General features: G+C 39.3%; 1 protein-coding gene across 1 annotated transcript; it reads left to right on the top strand.

Moving 5' to 3' along the window:
* Positions 1–248: 248 nt before the first annotated feature.
* chs1 (chitin synthase 1) lies at positions 249–17,900 on the top strand. The gene is made up of 34 exons (XM_072465877.1): positions 249–326; positions 1,908–2,043; positions 7,521–7,706; positions 8,520–8,721; positions 9,120–9,280; positions 9,367–9,442; positions 9,528–9,646; positions 9,724–9,901; positions 9,998–10,094; positions 10,198–10,294; positions 10,397–10,518; positions 10,594–10,689; positions 10,772–10,936; positions 11,382–11,529; positions 11,608–11,673; positions 11,761–11,936; positions 12,015–12,073; positions 12,154–12,354; positions 12,425–12,593; positions 12,681–12,796; positions 12,863–13,042; positions 13,103–13,207; positions 13,278–13,395; positions 13,524–13,605; positions 13,682–13,902; positions 14,016–14,125; positions 14,196–14,277; positions 14,413–14,563; positions 14,637–14,741; positions 16,430–16,540; positions 16,619–16,756; positions 16,831–16,910; positions 16,980–17,052; positions 17,778–17,900. The coding sequence occupies exons 1-34, from the start codon at positions 280–282 to the stop codon at positions 17,853–17,855; spliced, it is 4,251 nt and encodes a 1,416-aa protein (XP_072321978.1). The 5' UTR covers positions 249–279; the 3' UTR covers positions 17,856–17,900.
* The last annotated feature ends 246 nt before the right edge of the window (positions 17,901–18,146 follow it).

The following is an 18,146-nucleotide window of genomic DNA, read 5'->3' as shown; positions in this document are numbered from 1 at the left end:
ACAGAGCAGGGCGCACTGGTGCTTATGCCCCTTTGATTTGTATGCCTCCTTTTTACGAATACTGCTCTTTGGATTATTTTACTGCATACATTTTTAGTTTTGTAAAAGATGGCAGTCACTTGCTGTGGATAAAAACAGGAGAAATACAGGTACAGTTCAATATTTACTGTCACTGTTTGTCTTTTTTAATTAAGTTGTATTATTCATAAGTAGAATTAACACTTTATAATGGCTTTTTATTGCAGGAATGATATAGATTTTACATTGATCAAAAACAAAATGGCTGATTTGAAAGAAAGAACAAGGGCCCGAGAAGATCTGCACAAGTAAGCTCTCAAATGTTTTAGATGAGTAATGCAATTTACTGTTAAGCTGCTACTCTGTCCACGGTAACTTATATGTGGGAAATCAATAAGATAACAATAATAAGTCAGACAATTCAAAACAACGCTTAATTTTTTTTTTTATAAATGTCCTTATAAATACCTAAAACAATATTCTTTACTGGTTTAGCTTTTATATTGCCTCATTTCCTTTTTACTTTTTAAAATAATTTGAATGAGATGCAATTGACAATCTGAGGTCATGATTAATTTTCAATTTTAATACAATTTGTAAAAATATAAAACCATAAATACAAGGAAAAAGAGCCACTGGTAGTTTTCTTCCATAAAATATAATTATTATTATCATTATGAGCCGTTTCCTGTAAAATGGCTGGCTATTGGTAATTTATTAGTATTGAATCTGTACCCATCCAAGCAATAATTATAGTATTGTTTCGTGTACACAAAATGTTTTAAATAAGTACAAAGTATTGATGAAAAATAACTGTATAATTTGGCTTGGATTCGAACTAAAAGTTTTGAAAATGTGTGAAAAAATACATAAGAAAAGTCCAATGTCACGGTGCTTTATTGAGGAAGGATTCGCATGTAAACCTCGGCATATTCATTTATATGTCGCTATGGTTATAAATCAAAGATCACTGCTGTTATCAATTTAGTGGTCCACACCCTGATATCTCATGTAATCAACAGTGTGACCTGGATTGCATTCAATAGTCAATTCCAGACCACTGTATGGTTAAATGTACAAAAGAGCCCTCAAAAGGTTATGTTATCAAATTATAAAATCCAGAATCGTGGCAACTGGAGGCAAAAGTGAAGTAAATTATAACACACTGTCAATAATTAACAGACATAAGAACTAGTTACTAATGATTTTAAGTCTTTTTTTGTACATAATGTACAGAATGAGCAACAGTTTCGAATTTCCAGAGTAGAAATGTCAGTTTGTTCGACTCTCTATATTAAAAAGGGGTGAAAAATAAAAGTTTCTATCCTCCAAATAGTATTTTATCAAAAATGTTCTTATCATTATCTGTGGTAAAGTATGTAATATATTAGTAGATAAAATGAATGACCAATTGTGGGGTCAACATTCCAGTTTTTGTCCAGTAAGATCAAAAAAATCAAGATTTTGCCTTAAGCCCAAATGTCAAGGATGTATAATTATCACGTTTATTTAGATAACGTATTTAAATAATTTTCTAACTATGCTCTGATATTACTTACAAATAGCCGAGTGTTTTTTTATTTGTCAAAACCCCTTTTCATATTTTGTAACATTCTTAGTTAATCCCAGTTTGCCCATTGAAATCCTCTTTTGTATTTGTTTTCTAACTTTTTCATGGGCTTGTTTCATCTTCCTGTTAAAGGCAACATTTCAAAGACGTGTCACCATTCAAAAGATGCAATGTTTTATTATCATAGTTGTTAATTTCTATGACAACAGTTAGAAAAGAACCACAGTAGCTAGTGTTGTAACGTTGTTGTCAAGCCCTGGTGGTTATGAAGTGAGAAGTGTGTTTCATTGTTGTTATGTGTGTTTGTGCTTTGCCTCAGAGTGACATGGGATCCATTCCTGTTGAACCCAGCAGGATCCGAGAAGGAGCAGAAAAGGACATGTTTCCGACTGGCCCAACATCTAGTGACAATTGTGGTGGGCCTGGCTGTTCTGACCAGTGCTGTTTTAGCAAAGGTACCATTGTGCTTCACTCAACGTACTATTTTTGGTGTATTTTAAACCTGTCATTGTGAACCTAGAAATTATATGACTTAAAGAGACTTTCTGAGGGTTCCAGCAAAGACAAACGATAAGCCTAATTTCTGTCATGTAATTTTCAGACGCAAAAATGCATTAACTTTTGTAAGTCTTCCATTACATTTTTTATTAGGCCCGAGCCCCAGCAGGGCGGAGGGCCTATTGCTCCCGCAACGCTGCCGATGAGTGAATGGGCGTAGCCCATTCACTCATTGTTGACAACAGCAGCGCGAAAAATCACTCCTGGCATCGTCCCGTACACGAGAATCCATGCCGCAGGCATGGGCCATGCTTGTATTTGCTCAAATCAATGGAAATCTATGGGGAGTGGGCGGAGCATCCCGACGGAATAGGGAGTGACGAGCGCGTAAGCGCTCGTAATGATGATTCCACCCCATAGCGGCATCGGGAAGGCTTAGAGCTTTCAAACGATGTATAATTTGTTGTTATAGTGGAAACGGCTATATTGTTTTTGCTAAAAATATTATTAGGCCCGAGCCCCAGCAGGGCGGAGGGCCTATTGCTCCCGCAACGCTGCCGAAGGCAGCGTTGCAACTGTCTGACCAAACATGCGGGCGCAGCCCGCATGTTTGGTGCCCCGTCGCCCCTGGCAAGTACAGTGAACTAGCCCATGCCGAAGGCATGGATCATGCATACTTACTCCTGCTATGACAGAAATAGTCAACAATTTGTGAATGGGCGTAGCCCATTCACAAATTGTTGACAACAGCAGCGCGAAGCGCTGCATTCCTCCAAAAACCCTCCTGGCATCGTCCCGTACGCGAGAATCCATGCCGCAGGCATGGGCCATGCTTGTTTCTGCTCAAATCAATGGAAGTCTATGGGGAGTGGGCGGGGCATCCCGACGAAATAGGGAGTGACGAGCGCGTAAGCGCTCGTAATGATGATTCCACCCCATGGCGGCATGGGGAAGGCTTAGAGCTTTCAAACGATGTATAATTTGTTGTTATAGAAAAAACGGCTATATTGTTTTTGCTAAAAATATTATTATTATTATTATTATTATTATTATTATTATTATTTTTCTTGTTCTTCTTCAGCGCTTTGATCTCTAATTCGACCCCCTGAACATGCTCAAAAACTCACCAAACTTTGCCCAAAATTCAGAATCGGCGAAAAATTTTATTTTTTCTGGGCCATTTTTTTTTTTCGTTAAAAAATGGCGCGACAGCGCCACCGACAAAAGTCAAAATACATTGCGCCTATGGGAGACGCCCCGAGGTCAACTTTGGCGTAAAGCTACGAAATTCGGGACACGCATTCCTCTCGTGAGGATAAACAAAAAAAATCATTGTGGCCACGCCCCCAAACTTACCCTATGGCCGCCATCTTCCTTTGAAAATGAAAACAAGCTGAGTTAGCCATTTTGTTTACGTCAAACTTTGACGAACTCCTCCTAGGGCGTTTTGCCCACCGACTTCAAAATCGGCGTACGTCCTCTGGACAAGTGGGGCATCTAAAGTTATTCAATTTTTTGAGATACCTTTAACGGTCTGTGTGCGGCGCAGCCGCAAAGTTGGACAACTTATTTTGGAATATTGCAGATCTAAAAATTGTTCCCATTTGATCAAAACCAGTCCGATTAGGACCAAATTTGAATCAGTTGTTAAACTTTCTAGTTTGGACCAGTTTAGGCTGACAAAATTGAAATGGCCGCGATAGCGCCCCCTACAGAGTGACCTTTAAATTAACATTGAAGGTCAAAAATTAGTTTTACCAAAATTGTCTAAACTTTACCCAAAATTCTATTTTGCCGTCCCGATCACAAAAGCCAATCACAAAAATGCCTAAATTTTTACGGCGTAGTCGTAGCGATGACAGAAACCTCCCATGTTATCCCTATGGGAAAACCGCAAAATCTCTCAAATTACCACATTTTTATGTTTTACACTTCAACGAACTCCTCCTAGTGCGTTTTGCCCACCAACCTCAAAATCGGTGTACGTCCTCTAGACAAGTGGTGCATCTAAAGTTATCCAAATTTTAAGGATAACTTTTACGGTCTCTGTGCGACGGAGCCGCAAACGTTTCCCAGAATTCTGACTATTTGGCCTTCAGAGTGGCCTATAAACAATAGAGTTTTTCCAAATGACATGACATTTTGCACTAAATTCTAATTTGCCATCCTGATCATACAAGTATGAGAGCCAAAGTCATATTTTGTACGGCGTAACCGTAGCGTTGACAGAAACATCCCATGTTATCCTTATGGGAAAATCGTAGAATCGCTCAAATCACCACATTTTTACACTTCACACTTTAACAAACTCCTCCTAGGGCGATTGTCCGATCAAGCTCATATTTGGGGAAAATCATCTACACAAGCGGGGCATCAAAACTTATCCATATTTTGATTCTAAGTGCTACGGTCTCTGTGTGGCGGACCCGCAAATATATGTCAGAAATGGGAAAACAGCGAAATCTCCAAAATGACCACATTTTCACGCTTCACACTTTCACCAACTCCTCCTAGGCCGATTGCCCGATCAAGCTCATATTTGGGGAAATCATCTACACAAATGGGGCATCAAAAGTTATCCATATTTTGATTTTAAGTGCTACGGTCTCTGTGCCGTGGAGCTGCAAATATACTGTCACAAATGGGAAAAACGCCAAATCCTTGAAATGTTCACATTTATGCTTCACACTTTAATGAACTCCTCTGTGGGCAATAGCTCGATCAAGCTCATATTTGGGAAAAATAATCTACACAAGCGGAGCATCAAAAGTTATCCATATTTTTATTCCAAGTGTCACGGTCTCTGTGCGCTGGAGCTGCACATTTGACCGACATTTGTGTTCATTTGCACTGGTTAAGCACAGCATTGTACATGTCCAATGTGTCGCTGTCTTAGTTCTTAGACAATTGCGTTAGCGCCATCTCTGTAAAATGCAGAGAGCAGAGTCGGAAGGCCGGCGGCCCGCGAGGGCCGTTGGATGCCGCTTGCGGCTTTAATTATTTTTATTTTTATTTTTCTTGTTCTTCTTCTGCGCTTTGATCTCTAATTTGACCCCCTGAACATGCTCAAAAACTCACCAAACTTTACCCAAAATTCAAAATCGGCGAAAAATTTTGTTTTTTCTGGGCCATTTTTTTTTCCGTTAAAAAATGGCGCGACAGCGCCACCGACAAAAGTCAAAATACATTGCGCCTATGGGAGACGCCCCAAGGTCAACTTTGTCGTAGAGCTACGAAATTCGGAACACGCATTCCTCTTGTGAGGACAAACAAAAAATATTATTGTGGCCACGCCCCCAGACTTACCCTATGCCAGCCATCTTCCTTTGAAAATGAAAACACGCTGTGTTAGCCATTTTGTTCACGTCAAACTTTGACGAACTCCTCCTAGGGCGTTTTGCCCACCGACTTCAAAATCGGTGTACGTCCTCTGGACAAGTGGGGCATCTAAAGTTATCCAAATTTTTGGTATACCTTTTACGGTCTGTGTGCGGCGCAGCCGCAAAGTTGGACAACTTATTTTGGAATATTGCTAATCTAAAAATTGCTCCCATTTGATCAAAAGGAGTCCGATTAGGACCAAATTTGAATCAGTTGTTAAACTTTCTAGTTTGGACCAGTTTATGATGACAAAATTGAAATGGGCGCGATAGCGCCCCCTACAGAGTGACCTTTAAATTAACATTGAAGGTCAAGAATTTGTTTTACCAAAATGTTCTAAACTTTACCCAAAATTCTATTTTGGCGTCCCGATCAAAAAAGCCAATAAGACAAATGCCTTAATTTTTACGGCGTAGTCGTAGCGATGACAGAAACATCCCATTTTATCCCTATGGGAAAACCGCAAAATCTCTCAAATTACCACATTTTTATGTTTCACACTTTAACGAACTCCTCCTAGTGCGTTTTGCCCACCAACCTCAAAATCGGTGTACGTCCTCTAGACAAGTGGGGCATCTAAAGTTATCCAAATTTTAAGGATAGCTTTTACGGTCTCTGTGCGACGGAGCCGCAAACGTTTCCCAGAATTCTGACTATTTGGCCTTCAGAGTGGCCTATAAACAATAGAGTTTTTCCAAATGACATGATATTTTGAAATGTATGAGAGCCAAAGTCATATTTTGTACGGCGTAACCGTAGCAATAACAGAAACATCCCATGTTATCCTTATGGGAAAATCGTAGAATCGCTCATATCACCACATTTTTACGCTTCACACTTTAACAAACTCCTCCTAGGGCGATTGTCCGATCAAGTTCATATTTGGAGAATATCATCTACACAAGCGGGGCATCAAAACTTATCCATATTTTGATTCTAAGTGCTACGGTCTCTGTGCCGTGGAGCTGCAAATATACTGTCACAAATGGGAAAAACGCCAAATCCTTGAAATGTTCACATTTATGCTTCACACTTTAATGAACTCCTCTGTGGGCAATAGCTCGATCAAGCTCATATTTGGGGAAAATAATCTACACAAGCGGAGCATCAAAAGTTATCCATATTTTTATTCCAAGTGTCACGGTCTCTGTGCGCTGGAGCCGCACATTTGACCGACATTTGTGTTCATTTGCACTGGTTAAGCACAGTATTGAACATGTCCAATGTGTCGCTGTCTTAGTTCTTAGACAACTGCGTTAGCGCCATCTCTGTAAAATGCAGAGAGCAGAGTCGCAAGGCCGGCGGCCCGCGAGGGCCGTTGGATGCCGCTTGCGGCTTTAATTATTATTGTAATCAACTGATAGAGCTGCTACAGGTCACACGCCGGTCTCCCTTTGTGTTAACAGGTCAGAAAAAAATGTAAAAGGTTGTGTTTGTCTTAAATTAAATTAATGTAAAATCAAAATGCACGTGCTTTAGGCAGATTTATTATAAAAGGAAACTCCAATGCAATTTTGCTATTTTATTTTTTGCAGGTTGAAATATTTTATGAACGTCTCCCAAATATAATCAAACATCTCTTTTATCTTTAAATCTAGTAATGATCCGGTATCGGCTTGCTGCAATGACCGATATTCTCAAATACAGATATTTTAATTTATAAGAATAATATAATAATTTTGAAATCTAGAGAAAAACCCACAAATTGATCTCAAGTAGACGTAAAGATAATAGTAGAAGAAAAATAAACGAATTGTATTGATCGGGGATATAAAATAAGTAGACGCACGATTGTGTAAACATTCAGACCTAACTGTTCTTCTGTTTCCATTTTTACTCATTGTCTGTTCAAAAAGACAAATCTGTTGCACTGAGGACAAACTGGGAGGGACACATAGGCACACACAGACTGGGACACCGCTGCTAAAGTATCAACAGTGGCAAATATAGGCCGAAAACCGATATTGCTTGATAATGATACTGCTGCTGACATATAACCCATCCATATTAAATCCCATGAATACCTATATTGTTTTCAAATGTGTCCTGACAGGGCTCATTGCTGGTGCTGTCCACTCTGTCCAGTCCCAGCTCAATGCGCAGCCCAAAGGAGCAGCAGTTCTACATGCTCATGTTAGTCTTCTGCCTCGTCTGTCCCAACTTTCTGGTCTTCATCAAGTCTCTCTGGAGATGTGCCTTCAAGAGCTTTGTCAGACCAAACATAAAAACCATGTCCTTTGTAAGTTTCTCATTAAAGGTGCACTGTGTAAGCTTTCTGGTGGAGGGTTGCTTCTGTAGAGATGTAGTGTCTTTGCCTGTGATGATCCAATGTATGATAATAAAGCTACATCTATGAAGCCCGAGCAGGTGGCGCCACCAGGTTAAGTTAAAGGCGGTATGGACGATTTTTCGGCGATTTGAGAACGCAGGCGGAAGTGCGCATGCGCACTCCCCCGTGCGGGCTGATACAACACACACGTGCGTTTGTTTATTAGCGCAACGGAGCGCATCGCATCGCTCGTCTCCCGTAGATTTCTGTCCCCTTCTGCGTCAGCTCGAACAGTCTTTCTCCGTCTTCATTTTGCCCCGTACACTGAGGGAACTATATTATGATAGGGAACTATATTATGATAGATCCATGCGCTTAGGCACGCGGAAACGTGGGGACGAGCCTGATGCGGCTGCAGGTGAGCGGTAGGTGCGTTTTATGATTGATACGTGGCAGGACTAATGATTTATCCACGCCACGAGGAAATATGACAAAAAATTTGCTGAAAAAAATCGTCCATACCACCTTTAAGATACCTTTTTGACAATAAAAAAAACATCTGAAATTGAATAAAAGTAAGAAATAAATGTGTAATGTCATACAGTGGGACATTCCAGGCAAAATAATAACATCAACCACATCCACCAAAAAACGTACATAGGGCGTCTTCAGGTGTTTTATTTATTAGATTTTGGGCTGTAAATATCACTATAGTCGCCTTAAATTATGTTTAAAGGGAAATAAACCAATCTTGAATAGTGAATCTTGCTTTTGTCTCTTTAGATATGTGTCATTGAGTGCCTGGTGTCTCTGGGAACCTCCATCTTGGTGCTGGTTGTCATGCCTCAGTTTGATGTTCTGACTAATCTTTTCATCAGTGGAGGAGTGTGCATTCTGTCAGCAATCTTACAGATCTTTTTCAGACTTCAGGCCGAAACTTGGAAAATTGTGTTCCCAATTTGCTCCCTGGTTCTCACAGTGGCAGGTACTGATCAAAATAAATGACTCAATATTGGGGGATTGTGTTGATGACGACATTCAGACAAAATTATTGACAATCTACTGTACTAGAAATTAGCTCAAATGTGGCTAGAAATTAATGGACTATGAATGGCAGAAATGTTCTATTATACTCTTGAAACTCTAAATTGCTAGTTAATTTTATTTTATTCAGCTTTTTTGAGCCTTGTTTGAATAGTTTTTTCAAAACAACAAATACAGATTTTGATACATCTCTTACTTCTTGTAGCAGGTAATGTTTTGGTCCATTTTGCACAAGCTAAATATTTTACAGTTAGTCAATTTCATTATTGCATACAACTTTAAATAATTGTTTGTATTATAGTTATAGTGCACTCTAAACCTACCTTAACCCCTACTCAGGCTACGTCCTCTTGGGCTTTGACTACTATGTCCGCGTAACATCATTCGTGGACAGACAGAGTGACAGCTGCTTCGGTTACATTGGCGTAGCCATTGTCTCATCTCTGCTCATCTCCCTCTGCTGGTGGGAAAATTCACTGCAAGCAACTAACCGCTGGCAGGTAAAATATATGCAAAGGATTTACCCAAATAACTGCATGTAATTTTTTTAACTTACTGGCTTGCAGCTAATAAACTGTATTTTCAGAGCCAACTGCAGGAGCTGGAGGGATTTCGGGACTTTGTGTTTTGTATCAGCAGCATTTTAAGGATAATTGTCATAGGTCAGTCTCTCAAATTAGGCAATTGTGGCACGTTTGCTTTTTATTTGTGCCCAAGTTTGAACTATTTGTTTACTGTGCATTTTAGGAGGGGTGTATCTGTCCTACCATTACCTTGTGAAGAAGACAATTGTTTGGGACGACTTCAAAATAGGGGCTAATGAGTCTGAGTTGCTGCAGATCGGACTAGGACTGCTATCCTTACAGGTTCAATTTAATGAGCATTCATAATGTTCTCATTAAATCTATAATTAGCTAAAATGTACAATTCAACTGTTGTCTAGGCCTTTTGTGCGGCTGCCTGCCACTGGTTTGGTGTAGTAGCTTGCAAAATCCATGCTGTTAGAATGAGTTTTGCCCTGCCGGTGTGCTGCACGGGTCCCTGTGTGCTTCTACTGGGAATTATATTGTTCATGACTGAATCCAAGACACTGGCTGGAGCTGGAGAAGGGAGCATCCCAGGTGAGATTTACTAAGCTGCACCAGTTCATAAAAGAAATAGGCTAAGGCGATATGGGTTAACTGGACAATTAAGTATGTGTCAATACTACTTTACAGAGTTTTGTTCAAGTCTGGTGGATTTCAAAGGCAAAAACACCACTTCACTGGTACTGTTAGAGATCACCAGGAGCATTTGCCGCACATCACTGAACAGGTATGAAATAAACATACCGCAGTTTTGAATGAGCATGCCCAAAAATCCAACCAACAATATTACATTTTGAATACTTGTCTATTTAATTGTTGCCCGACTACAGCCATTATGACCAGTGGCCGTTTTCTATGCTGGCTTTAGAGGGAGTTTGCATGTGGTGCGGATTTGTCACGTGCACTCACTATGTGTGGAAGACACAGGTACAACACACACATTAGCTGTCATTGAACTAAAGGCTTCTGTGACGAAACAAAATTCTAAAAACACTACAAAAACTCAAAGTTGTGTCAAATCAAAAACAGGTCCAGCGCATTGAAAGAACATCACAGCTCTTTGTGCGAAGACTGTACGAATCCTGCTTCATTGACCTGTCTCTATTACTCAACACTAAAATGAAGGTGGCAAGAGCCCAAAACCAAGAAAGGTAAAACATAAATAACAATGAAACTATTTATAGTATCTACAAAATACGATGGAATACAATTTTTTTTCTCAACAGCCAAGACGACATACAAAACTGTGTCATCTACCTCTGTGCAACTATGTGGCATGAAACCTACGACGAGATGCTCAAGATCATCACATCAATGTTTAGGTATAAGCAACAAACATGTTTAAGATAAAATCCATAAATAAAATAATGAATTATTTCAATTAATAATCATTAATTGTTTCAGGTTGGATCGGTACCGAGGCAATCCAAATAATAACCACAGCGACTGCTTTAACTTTGAGTGTCACGTCTTTGTGGACGATGCCTTTATGACTGAAAAGGGAACCGGAAAAAGACTGGTTAATTCTTACGTCAGTGACCTCATCAATGTTATCATTGAGGTTTACAGGTGAGATCATTTTACTTGTGCAGTAGACAACTAAAGAAATTCAAACAAAGTAAAAACAAAATATTGAAAATAAATTGGCTACAATGGGTATATGTAGTATATATGTTTAAGTATATATGTGGCTCTAGAAGGGGTCTCAAACCTATAAAACATCTCAATGATTTGACTATATGACTTTTGAGACACTAAAGGCCACAGGCTCATGGCCTTTCATGCAAAAAACATTAAATAGGAAAAGCAATAAGGAACTGCATATTTATACTGCATCTCCAGCGTATTCCGTCTAAGCTTCTACCATTCTGTTTTGCCCATATACTGTACATTCTTTATAACCCAATAATTAGTTGACAAATAAAAATGTTGGCCGACTACACCAGCAATAACAAATTAAAACACTGTAAGTAAGGATAAGTTATCTGACAGTGGTATTTTTGCATTTACTCAGAGTATTCACTCACAAAGAGCCGGATGACGTGTCGATAGTTGAAACTCCGTACGGCGGCCGGCTCGTGGTCGTTCTGCCACAGGGGAACATATTCTTAGCTCACCTTAAAGACAAAAGTCTCATCCGAAACAAAAAGCGGTGGTCACAGGTACACATACTGACTGGTTTTGAGAAAATTACAATAACCTATTCATCAAATATGTATTAAATATATTACTTTTTTCAGATTATGTATTTATATTACCTGCTGGGATGGAAGGGCTATGTTGTCAAGAATCCACAAAAAATGAACGTAGGGTGGATTTTGATTTTGAGCCAAAACAAAAAGGTTTTCTTTGTTTCATCTGTTTATTTTAAAACAAATGTATCCTCTGTTCAGTACACGGAAAAAAGGATTCGATCACTGGATAGAAAATCTGGAAACTGCTTTATCAAAGCACAGGAAAACATTGAGATCAACAACAGGAAGAACATTTCGGATGACAACACCTACATCTTGGCTTTGGACGGAGACACAGATTTCCAACCTAAAGCTGTCATTCTCCTAGTAGACAGGTACAGGTGTAACTAGTTATTTGGCAACCATAGTTTGTTAAATAGTTTAGTTTCAGTAATTTCCTTTTTTAATCATAGGTTACGCATGTACTACAATGTGGGTGCAGCCTGTGGCAGGATTCATCCAACTGGAATGGGTAAACACCAAATTTGGACATCTTTTGGTTGAATGTATTTATTTTCACTTTGTTGATACTGGAATATTTACAATCCTCAGGTCCAATGGTGTGGTACCAGAAGTTTGAGTATGCGGTGGGTCATTGGTTACAGAAAACGTCAGAGCACGTGTTTGGCTCCGTGTTGTGCAGCCCGGGCTGCTTCAGTCTGTTTCGAGGCTCGGCTCTAATGGATGATAATGTGTTGAAGAGGTACACCACCAAGGCAACACGAGCTTCAGAGTATGTGCAGTATGACCAAGGTACATGCCACGTACTGTTTGAAGTCCTTTACAAATAGTGACAAATTAACATCTATTTTCTACTTTCTAGGGGAGGATCGCTGGCTGTGCACGTTATTACTGCAGCAGGGATGGCGTGTGGAATACAACGCAGCATCGGACGCATACACAAACTCACCTCAGGAGTTTAAAGAGTTTTATAACCAACGGAGAAGATGGGGCCCATCTACATTAGCAAACACACTTGATCTTTTACACAGGTTAGTCACGCTAAAAGATGACTCCTGATAAAGGTGTTTTATGTAAAATGTCACTAACTGCTTTTCATACTGTGGTCCAAATTGCAGTGGTTCAGAGACAGTGAAAAGAAACATGTCCATCTCAAGACTTTACATTTTTTACCAGATGTTCACTGTAGGCTCTTCTATTCTTGGACCGGCCTCTGTGACACTGATGATAGCAGGTACACTCTAACTCTACACACCCACAGTGAAGAGTTCAATTAAAGCAGCTTCATTTTGATTGACAGGTGCTTTCCAGTTTGTCTTCCAAATTACTGGAACACTCTCCATCGTCATAGCGAGTATTCCCCCGGTGTTCTACATCATCATCTGCTTTATTACTAAGGCCAACACCCAAATAACCATTGCTGGGATTATGAGTGTCCTTTATGCTTTTCTGATGACTGCTTCTTTATTCTCCATCATCGGTCAGTATACAGCTATGTTTATGCTTGCATTTAAAATATTAATACAATATATGTTTGCAGGTGACATGGTTATGCAGGGGACATTCTTGACGCCCACTGGGGTATTTTTAGTATCCATGACCATATTGTACTTGGTGACAGCGATTCTCCATCCAGAGGAGTTTAGTACGATAGCTTTTTTTTAACAAAGCACTGGTATTTTGAGTAGCCAATAACCATGTTGTGTATCCCACAGCGCTGATCATCTACGGCCTGATGTACTTCATCTGTATTCCCAGTGGATATCTCCTCCTGACCATTTACTCACTGGTCAACATGAACAACGTGTCATGGGGCACAAGGGAATCCAGAGAGTAATGCATAAAGTGTCTTAATATGGCGTGTCAAACTTACTATAACAAAATGACTAAAAACCTTGTATTTTGCAATGTCATGTTGAACTGGGTGGCCTTGTTTCAAACGTTACATTCCTTTGGTTCAGGGGAGAGGTAGAGGCCAAGAAATTCCATAACGTCCTGTGTGACAAGAACTGTCGGTTGTGCTGCTGGGACATGAAAATACAGGTAGACCATACATGAAAATAATTTCAGTGAATATGTCACAAGACAATTCACATTACTTAAACCATCACTTCTTCAGGTAACCCAGGAAGCAGATAATGTAATGTTTCAGAAGATCACAGGACATCCTGCAATGCTCGTCCCTACACTCCTTGATAACAACCAGTCAACAACACAAGAAACAGATCTAATGCAGCAGAGTGATGACTCGCCCAAAGAAACCATAAATAAAGAAGAGAATAAATCAGATCAGTTTGAAAAACAAGAAACAAAATACAATCAAGTGGCTTCTATTTCCAGGTAAGCAATATTCTTGGGTCAGTCTCAACAATTTGTCAGAGGATTTTTTGTTTAATTTTGAGCTAAATCCACTTAAGAGACTGAGGTGTGTTTGTGTATCTCTATAACAACAGCGATTACAGCAGCGATAAGAAGAGCTTTTTGTCATCAGATTTTGACAATGACGATGATGATGACAACTACATGTCAGAGCTAGAAGAGGACAAAACACTTTCTGCCAAAGGTAAGAATAAATCAAAAACTATCAAAAACAGTAATGAATTACATTTCAAACATCTATGTTGTTCATGCAGACTGGGTAAATCCAGTGAAAGTGCAGTTCCTAAAGAAGCTGACTTATGCAAATATGGCAAAAAACTTGAAGGAACAGATAAGGCAAGTAATATTAAAGATGCATATGTTGTTATAATATAATTCTAGATGTTTTAACACGTGCTGTGGAGTCTAGAACACCATGAAGCAGTGTATAGCTCTCATTTGCTCTTAACCATGCAGTGTTTTTGTGTGTAGTTACGTACTTAACTCCAGTGAGAGCGAGCTCTGTGAAGAGCTGGTGCTGATGTTAAATGACACGCTCACCACAGAACTCAGCAGCGTCGGGCCAGAAGACGTTCCCTCAAACTACCAACTGGTGGAACTGAAGGATGCACTCACCAGACAAGTAATGGACATGAACTGCAAAGCATTTCAATTTCAAAAGACAAACTACATAACCAACATCTTTCCTCTGCCAGGCACGACATATCCTTAAGGAAAACCATAAGAAGGCACTTGATTTGACAGTCAAGGGTGCTATTGAGAAAACCCTCACTGCCCCACAAGTCAAACAACTGGACGAGGTACGCAGTTTGCATTTAGATAATGCATAATAATAGTAATTGTACAAAAGTCAAAATACACAAATGTGTGTGAGGCCTTCTGCAGAAGACCATACACACATTTAAGACATGCCCGATGCTCACTGTAGATTGGTCTAATATTTTAACAGCCCTATCTAAGGTTCTTCAGTTTACTCTAACGCCAACGCTGTATTCGGCCTGTCCACAACCCCAAGTGTGTCACCAACTTCTAAACAGCAATGCCTTCACCACACAAACTGTCTCCAACACACAACTGCTGGCTACACTAAAAGTAGCAGCAAGTAAAAAAGTAATTATTATTCATGGTTCTTCTCTGCAGTATCAAACGGGGCAGAGGGCCACAAACAACTTGACAATGTCGAATTTGTTGAATAACAAAGTGAATAATTCAAAATGTTGCATTTGATGTAATTGCGATGAGCCTCCACACCTTTAATTATACCTAGAACATTAATATTAGGTTGGTATAACATGAATATATCTGAATTTCCCCAATTTCACAGTACAAAGTAATACTTTTTGTTGTTTGAGCCAACATAGCAGGAAGCCGGAGGGCCAACAAAAATTGGTCTGAGGGCCGCATTTGGCCCCCGGGCTCTAGTTTGGACATGCCTGTCCTACACTATACATATGTTAATTAGTATCAATACCCAAACTTGAGACCAACATCTCAAAAATAAAAGGATGCGCTGTTGAAGTGGACAAGTGCTTTCTTAGCCCTGCTGCTAACTCAGCTCTACTGTCTACAGAAACAAACGCCTAGTATAATCACACGGTCAAAGGTTTTAGATGTTAAGTGCCACAGGGTGTTGCAATAGGAGAGCGCAGACAAAGCCAATTAAATATTGTGAAAGTGTAAATCATACTCTCCTTTCTTTCCACTGACTGCTTGTTAAGGGCACAGAAACATGGCCAGGTGATAAACGCAGATGCATCCCACAAAATCAATACTGCCACAAACGCTCAAAACGGACAGGCTTCTCTCATTAGCCACTTACGTTATTAAATAATATCAATATCAATGTAATGCTTTTCTCTGCCACATTTAGATTCTACTATGTACACTCCAAAGTAAAAATAAATAATGGCAATAATAATTTTAATAGAAATAGCCTACTTTTTACCACACTGGGATTCAAATACATATAATAATATGTAGCCAGGGACCAAAAAAATTCATATTTAAACAAAAATCATTTTTGGGTGAGAGCAATATTTTGCAATAATATCAATTGATCATTTTAATTCTCCACACATTTCTTCACGGTCTTTCAAGACAATATTATTTTAACAATTTCATGATCACAGTGACTTTTATAACAAGTACAAAAGTCTGTATTAATGACGTTACCCTGATTGTCATTATTTCTAAGCCGAATGGACCCATCCACATTTAAAATACTTTTAAATGCAGCACAGGAAATAATTTCTTATTATTAGAGTATTGAATGACATGCAGACCAGTTGCTTCAAAGGTTCCAAAACTATATTTGTATGCTCAAAAATGCAAGAAAAACGGTAAGTTACTAAATGTTACAGAAACAGCTGAGCAAAAGGGTAAAATAGTGACTCAAAATAATACAGAATAGCACACAACTCATATTTATCAAAGTTGTTTTAATCGTATGATGTCATATTGTAGTTGCTAATCATCTAATTCTATTTAGGATGAAAACGACTTCTGGAACAAGTTATTAGACCGGTACTTGAAACCAATTAATGACAGCAAGCAGCATCAAGAGGATGTCAGCAAAGAACTGAAATCACTGCGTAACAAGGTATCTACACCTGATGATAATGATTACTGGCATTTCATGGGAAGGAAATGTTTACTAATTTTGTCACGTCTTTCTCAGGCTGTCTTCCTCTATTTCATCATCAACATTTTGTGGGTTGTGGCAACATTCTTCCTTCAAGCTATAGGAACTGACGTGATCAGTATCAAAATCCCAAAATATTTCCCAAATGGCACTCTTTCTGACGAGGAGCTCTCGGTGGGGCAGGCGGAAATGTGAAGATACTGGTTCTGTGACTTGCTTTAATTGTCTGTTTACTCACTTTGTTGCAGGTTGAACCTCTGAGCTTGATGTTTCTTCTGTCCTTTGCCATTCTACTTGTGATCCAGTTCCTGGCGATGTTGTATCACCGGTACATAGGCTTGTGAGGGAAAAATTAAACACAATTTCCATTTGTCAACACTTTTATTTTTGTTAACAGGGTCTACACTCTGATTCATATTGTATCTTATCGGAGCAAAGAGAAGGACTACCTCGAGAAGCCTGCATCATATGTAAGCAGCATCAGCCAACATTTTAAACATGTAAACGGAAATCTAAATGTGTCACCCTTAAATCTGGATCGGCTCCCGAAACTGCGGGGCTATTCAACCGCGCCGCGGCCCTGTAGCCACGGCCATTATAGTGGGTGTGGCGGATCTGTGCGCTGATCAAATGTTAAATAAAATCATATATTACACATGCATGAAGAGGCTAAAACTCCAGAGTTGTGCTGTGTGAGATGCTGTAAAACTGACCTCATTTGACTGATGAGGAGGGAGGTAGTTAGGCAGAAATGTATAGCTAGTCTACTTTGTTCTGTTTGGACTAAATCAAACCTATTTACAATCACATATTTTCCCGATATTAGGCCTATAGAACTAGGCCCTGCACAGACTGGCCCGCCAGTTAAACTAGGCTACTATTTAAGAAGAGAACGTTAGTAAAACTTTCCCCTGTACTTACATATACACCCTTCATCAGATAATCCCTGGCCGAGGCTTTCTTTGAAGCAACTATCTTCGCTCTTTAATTGCCTGCTAATGTGACACGTGGAGGCTCCATGTGATGGGGCCTTTAACAACCACGGCCTAGGGGGCGCCAAACCTGACACACTGATGCTCATCCGAAAGAAAACATTTTATTCGCCTATCACGATACTTCATTTACTGTTCATAATTAGTATCGTGTAATTAAAATGATTTAATACATCTTCTGTCATTATTTGGTGTCTGTTTAGGAAGCAGAGAGGGGTGACTACTTTGAAAACCCAGGAGCCTTTGAACTCACCGTCACAAGCGACGATCTGCAGTCATAGCCATGGTCACATGGCAACATTCAATTACATGATTTATGTATGTATTGCAAAATTATGACACTAATCATTTTACCCATCAATCATTTTTCTGCAAAAACACAATCCTATAATAAATGTATGTAGTCTTTCATTTTTGTCATGTTTGTATTTTTGCCTAACATTCATTTCAAATGTATTATATGTCTGCAAATGCTCAATATTTCTGAATGCTATTGACCTTCATCCAAATACATATAGATTAACTGAACAAATAAAATGTCTCCGACATAGTCAGCCTCTGATCTTTATGTG

Source organism: Eucyclogobius newberryi, unplaced genomic scaffold (genome assembly GCF_026437365.1).
Source record: "Eucyclogobius newberryi isolate DKJ021-1_F unplaced genomic scaffold, fEucNew1.0.hap1 SCAF_5, whole genome shotgun sequence".
Lineage (NCBI taxonomy): Eukaryota > Metazoa > Chordata > Actinopteri > Gobiiformes > Gobiidae > Eucyclogobius > Eucyclogobius newberryi.
The sequence above is the reverse complement of the archived record's forward strand: the minus strand, read 5'-3'. Positions and strand labels throughout refer to the sequence as shown.

What these genes read in the sequence shown, in the direction of transcription:
- chs1 (XM_072465877.1), top strand. Translation starts at nt 280, where the DNA reads ATGGCTGATTTGAAAGAAAGAACAAGGGCCCGAGAAGATCTGCACAA. An exon ending in CAAGTGGCTTCTATTTCCAG is followed by an intron (nt 13,903 to 14,015) that starts GTAAGCAATATT and finishes CTATAACAACAG; the next exon opens with CGATTACAGCAGCGATAAGA. An exon ending in TCGAGAAGCCTGCATCATAT is followed by an intron (nt 17,053 to 17,777) that starts GTAAGCAGCATC and finishes GTGTCTGTTTAG; the next exon opens with GAAGCAGAGAGGGGTGACTA.